General features: G+C 42.3%; 1 protein-coding gene across 2 annotated transcripts in view; it reads left to right on the top strand.

Moving 5' to 3' along the window:
* Positions 1–461: 461 nt before the first annotated feature.
* Positions 462–6,235, top strand: part of rbbp7 (RB binding protein 7, chromatin remodeling factor) — a 14,434-nt gene continuing 8,660 nt past the window's right edge. Inside the window, exons 1-5 of one of the 2 annotated variants that reach the window (XM_076728423.1) lie at positions 462–626; positions 1,207–1,351; positions 2,506–2,651; positions 3,917–4,090; positions 4,198–4,313. In XM_076728423.1, the coding sequence (XP_076584538.1) occupies positions 611–626; positions 1,207–1,351; positions 2,506–2,651; positions 3,917–4,090; positions 4,198–4,313 (597 nt within the window). In that variant the 5' untranslated portion in view covers positions 462–610. Of the gene's footprint in view, positions 627–1,206; positions 1,352–2,505; positions 2,652–3,913; positions 4,091–4,197; positions 4,314–6,235 lie in introns of both variants that reach the window. The other variant, XM_076728339.1, reaches the window with a different exon arrangement.

The following is a 6,235-nucleotide window of genomic DNA, read 5'->3' as shown; positions in this document are numbered from 1 at the left end:
TTTGGACAGCACTAGAAAATACTGAGTTGTTTCAGACACAAACCTAGATTGTCGCAATTCTCTTTTTCAACGGTCTACCTTCTCTTCGGTGTAATGCGCTGGCCGTCGTTCGCGTGCACGGGCTGGCGCACGCGCCGTAGGTATAAGTAGTGAATGAGCTTTGAAAAGGAAGCAGTAGCAGTGCAAGTGTACTATAGTGAGTAGTGAGTAGTTCGGACACAGTCAGTAACCATCACTAGACAGTACACTACTTTTCATGATGCATTATGGGATACTTTCAGTTCACTACAGAGGGTGTAATAATTGTCACTATATAATTCGGAGAGCAATACAAAATGGCGAGTGAATTATTTCGGACACAGCCATAGGGTCTCGCAACTCTTTTTTCATCAGTTCTGCCTTCTCACGTAATACGTAGCCTGCATGATGTGTGGTGTCGCGTTATACACGTATGCGCATGCGTAGTAGGTATCGAGTAATTCGGCGCTGAAAAGGAAGGAGTAGTTGTGATACAAACTAGGCACTAGTAGCTAGTAGAAGCACTATAAAGTAAAACAGTGTCTATCTTGTGACTTTGCCTTCGAGCATTGTGACACATCACGATTGGAACATGGCTGATAAAGAGGGTAAGTTTACAAATAATAAGTTACCGTACGCGGTGGGCCGTTTTCACTGTGTTGCTGAGTATGCGCGCCACTGCCGTTTAGCTCTGCTATGGGTGCTAGCATGATATGCTAAATCCTACAGGCAGTCTTATTGGTTTTAACTATTCTGCTTGCCATTCTCAGTTGTAACGTTACATTGTTATGAGGATGTCATGTCAAACCTCTGCTCTTTAAGTTCAATATACACCGAAGGCGCAAAACATGACTTATTTCAACTTAAGAAATTGTTTGCTTGCTGTTCCACCGTCACAACCCCTTTCACCAAAATACACCATAGTGGGTGATAAGTTGGCGATCAGTACACCAGTTCTGAACCGGTGGCTGACAATAACGTTATATGAATAATGGGTAAGATAATAATACTGAATATGCGACCAGCTACGATTTCTTTGTCAGTATTTTGACGCAGATTGTTGCATGTTGCATGATGTTACATGAAGTTGAACCCCTAGTTGCTCCAGTGCAACGGACTAAGGAAAATGCGTTAGCTCCTATTGTTTGCTGTTATACCTGCAACTTACACAGCTTTGTTCTGCCGAAGTGTATGACGATGCAGTGGAAGAAAGGGTCATCAACGAGGAGTACAAGATTTGGAAGAAAAACACTCCTTTCCTATATGACCTGGTAATGACTCATGCGCTGGAGTGGCCCAGTCTTACTGTCCAGTGGCTTCCAGATGTCAGCAGGTATTTCTATCATTTCCATTTTACTGTTAATAAAACATGGTTTAAAGTCCAAGCAACAATGTCAACAAGTTACGAGTGGGCAGTATACAAGTTTAATGTTAGCATGGTTAACATCCTCCTCACACCCACTTTCTCTATGGGATCCAGAGGGCAGTCCAGGACAGAGCCAGCTCTCCTGATCAGTTTGTTTAGTCTTTTTCTGTCCCTCTTAGTGCTTCCACAACCCCAGCAGACCACTGCGCAGTGTCATAAATATTCTTAGCAGGCTCTAAAGGACCACTGTCTTCTTAGCAGATGGAGATGACTTTGGTCCTTTCTGTACAGGACATCTGTGTTATTTGTCCAGTCCAGTTTGTGGTTGAGGTGAACACCCAGGTATTTGTACTGGTTCACAATCTCAATGTCCAAACTCTGGATGTTCACCAGTGTAATCTGGCGCACATTACTGCAGAAGTCGATCACCATCTCCTTTGTCTTGCTGCCGTTTATGTGTAGGTGGTTCAGTCCACACCAGCTGACAAAGTTGATGATGACCTCCCTGTATTGCAGTTCATCCCCCTGTGATATTAGTCCAACGATGGCTGTATCATTGGAGAACTTCTGGATGTGACAGCTGTCAGTGTTGTGTCTGAAGTCCAATGGTATAGGGTCAAGAGGAAAGGAGGGAGAGCACTGTCCTCTGCGGAACCCCCGTTCTGCAGAAACATCAGAAACGCTGTTGCTAAACCTTACATACTGTGGTTCTTCTGGTCAAGAAAAAAATACAAAAAAGTTAACTAGAAAACAGTTTTTGCATATTTTCAACATAAAGAGGATTACAATTTAAAAAAAACAAAGTGGACCAGAAAATTGGGGGCTTTGAGCATCATCAGTCAAGCCTAGGACTGGAAGGACTGGAATTACCATAGACAAGAATACACTAAGCAGTTCATTAAAGCCAAAAATGTTGTTGTTTTTGTTGCTTGTAAATCTTTCCTGTACAAAAGCTTACTGTGATACTGTTTTACTATCAACGGTGTTGGACAGTTTTGGACTATTTTATGAAAACTAACCAATTTGCTTTCCATATCAAAAGGCCTGCGCTAATGTTATACTGAAAGGCAAAGCTATCTTTGTGTACTGGGTATAGATTAAAATAATGTCTATGTCTGCAGGCCAGAGGGGAAGGACTACACCGTTCACAGGCTGGTTTTGGGGACACATACATCAGATGAGCAGAACCACCTTGTGATTGCCAGCGTCCAGGTACCAAATGATGATGCCCAGTTTGATGCCTCACACTACGACAGCGAGAAAGGAGGTAAATACACTTGGAGTCATCCTGCACAAGTGCTGCAGTTGAATACTTTTTACATACATTGGGATATTACTTTGTCACCATTACAAGAAAGTCATTGTTAAGTCAGGAGAATAGTCATCGTCATTGTTTTTATCAGTTTGCGGTCTTTTCATTTTATGGCACATCACCAACAACTCTCAATATCTGTCATTGCTTGCAGAAGTGCAGATCTGTCAACATTGCATACATGTGTCATTGTCACATGCTGATAGAACATGAGATGCAATAAATAGTCATTAAAACAACACCAATGGTCAAAGACTCAACAGAGTACCTAAGACTGGTTTTACACAAGCTGGAACCTAAATACAAGCTGAAATTCGCAGTAGCAAATTGTGAAGGATATTGTGAGGCACCGTTCAATGCTTCAATACAATGGTCTAGGTTTTTGTCAGAAAGTGGTTTGAACATAGATTAGTTCAGATGTTTTATTTGTTTAGGGAATTGAGTAATGACTCAAGATTCAGTCTTTATGTTGAAACTCTTCTTTTGTCTTCCAGCAGGTATGTTGATGGATGCCCAGCTGTATGTAGGTTTGCTGAAGGCTCACTGCTCCTTTGGTGTGTTGTATGTTAGTATGGCCACTGAACAATTTTAAGGTACCGTCCAAATCAAAACCTCAATACACACAATGCCAATCCAACATACACACAACAAAAAGAAATACTGACACTGATATGTCAACCACTAAAATGAATCTTTCAAACACGAAAATGTGAAAAGCTACCCACACAGTTCCAGTGTCTCAACTTTCATGAAATCAGGGTTTTGAGAGATTTGTCTGGGACAAAAATCTTAGCAAAATGTTGTAGTGTGCCCTGGCCCTAAGTCAATGCTCTGCTTGTTCAGCAGGTGTTTGATACATTTTTCATCCTGTCTCCATCCCAGCCAATTTTGTTGTATGTTTGACTAACATTTTTGTCCAGTAAAATATAAGCAAATACCGACACAGTGGAGAGAAAGTCATCGAGAAAACCCACCTTTGATGTCCCTAGTCTGCAGTCAAGGCTCTCCATTAGTGTATACAGTTATAAGATGATATGCCATTTTTGGCACAGTAACAGTAACAGTAATTTCTTATTTTTCTGCCAATAGCACGTTAGCCACATATATATTGTGTATTTTGAGTAAAATAGCTGAAATTATAAGGTATAATATGCACCTGTAAATAGTTCGGTGTCCATTTCGTGTGGATGTTTTACAGTCTGTCTGTACTCTCTTGTCAGAGTTTGGTGGTTTTGGTTCAGTAAGTGGGAAAATAGAGATCGAGATCAAGATCAACCACGAGGGAGAGGTGAACCGAGCACGTTACATGCCCCAGAATCACTGCATTATTGCGACCAAGACTCCCACTTCTGATGTGCTGGTCTTCGACTACAATAAGCACCCATCTAAACCAGGTTGGGTCACTGCTGTGCTTATATGTTAATGACAGCATGATTCAGAATGCTCCCACTCCAATGAATCACACAAATGTAGTTGAATGGTGTGTATTTGTGTGTTTCAGATCCCAGTGGCGAGTGTAGTCCTGACTTGAGGCTGAAAGGCCACCAGAAAGAAGGGTATGGCCTTTCCTGGAATCCCAACCTCAGTGGCAACCTACTCAGTGCTTCAGATGACCATGTGAGTGACTGGGGGGGTGATGGAAACATCAATTTGTTTCTTTGCTGCGTTGCATGTAGTTCTGAATGAGGATATCCGCAACTCTCATTGAAGGCCACAACAGCCAATTCAAGACTGGGCATGCTGAACTGGCTGTGTGGTAGAAGGGGCATTATGGCCACATCCCAGGGCATCGACTGAACTGGGCCTTTGGCCGTGAAATAACTATTAATAGTAATATTGTCTGTAATCGACAACACAAAAGTCAACGTTGCAAGCACGTTGGCTGTTGTTAGTTGTTGTATTTCCGTTGTGGTGAAGAGGGAGCTAAGCCTGAAGGCAAAGCTCTCAATTTACCGTTCGATCTGAGTACAGCCGCTGCTCCTCCGCATCGAGAGGAACCAGTTGAGGTGGTTCGGTTATCTGATGAGGATACCTCCTGGACGTCTCCTCAGGGAGGAGACCTCAGGGCCGACCCAGCACACGCTGGAGGGATTATGTCTCTCAGTTGGCCAGGGAATGCCTTGAGATCCCTCAGTGGGAGCTGCTGGAAGTGGCTAGGGAGAGGGCTGTCAAGGCTTCCTGTCTGAGGCTGCTGCCCCCGTGACCTGGACCCGGATAAACGGAAGACAACCAGTACAAGTGTCTAAGGACAGTGACAGAGATAAAAAGAAAGTAAAGTGTTTGATAACATCTTCACACATTTGTGGAATGTCACAATAACCAGGAAAAGTAGCAGCTTTAATAAGCTGGGTGGACAGGACTTTTCTGTCACTAACCAAAATCAGTTCTAACACCTCAACATTTCCTGCTGCAGCTGAGATGAGAATCATCTGGCAAGTGAGCAGAGAAGTTGAAATACATCACTTAGTGTGATGGGAAAATGGTTGAAATGTTCTCTTTTTGACAGCCCCTGTGGTAGAATTGCTTTTTTTTTTTTTTCTTTTATGTTGTTTGCTTTGTAAGTGTTGTAAGTTCAGTTGTGCGACAGACAACAATGGAATTAGTAGCACTAATTTAGATTTCTTTTCTCTCGTACGTGTAATAACTTTTAAACAATCTGTATCATTAAACTGATAGAAGAATCTCTATCAGTATTATGATATGGCATTGGCACCAGACCAGTTCTACCCAACTGACTAGCTCTCCAGAGTCGTCTGTGTCCTGCAGGACAGGTCGTCTAACGGCCCAGCTTGCTCTGCCCCGTACCGTCAAACCAGGCCACTGCTCCATTCCCTCCTTACTCAAAAGACAGATGACAGTGAAGAGTCTGCCGGAGAACAAATGCAGGATCCTTTGAGAAAATAAAACATAGCGATGTTGCTATTTGGTCACCCTACCCTGTCACTTGAAAAAATAGAAACCAATTCAAGTGAGACAACAAGGACACAAAGATTTTGAAGATACTCTCACCACTAGGAAATTACCAGGAAATGTAATCAAACTAACATCATACTTCCGAACACTGTAGACAGTCTATAGCTGACATGGATAAATGCAGAACAAGGCAGCAAAACACACATCAGATATTCTAAAATCAGAATATCACATATTGTTTCCTGTACTCTGAAACATGCTTTCTGACAGTGATCATCAAAAAACATGTCCTGCTTTATTAATTGCCATCTTGTAAACCAGCTGTAGCATTTGTCCCGTTGAGTTTAGTACCACCTCCTGAGGAGCTGGAATTGAGTTCAGAAACTCACCCCTAAGAGAGTAAAGTGGAAACAAAAGCATATAGTGGCTGCACAATGTGTTGCAAGTTCCTGTCGTGGAAATGGCTCACATTAAGAAGTGCTTTAACTCCTCTTTTTGGGTACATCAGACAAGACAGGAACTGCTGTATAGTTAGGTGTATAGTTTCGTCTTACGATGATAGTGCATTCGCAGCTTATAACTTGTCGTTGTAACAAGGAGATTAAAAAAATATTGGTTGTCCTCCC

The sequence above is a fragment of the Chaetodon auriga genome, chromosome 1 (genome assembly GCF_051107435.1).
Source record: "Chaetodon auriga isolate fChaAug3 chromosome 1, fChaAug3.hap1, whole genome shotgun sequence".
Lineage (NCBI taxonomy): Eukaryota > Metazoa > Chordata > Actinopteri > Chaetodontiformes > Chaetodontidae > Chaetodon > Chaetodon auriga.
This window is presented reverse-complemented; position numbering and strand designations above follow the sequence as displayed.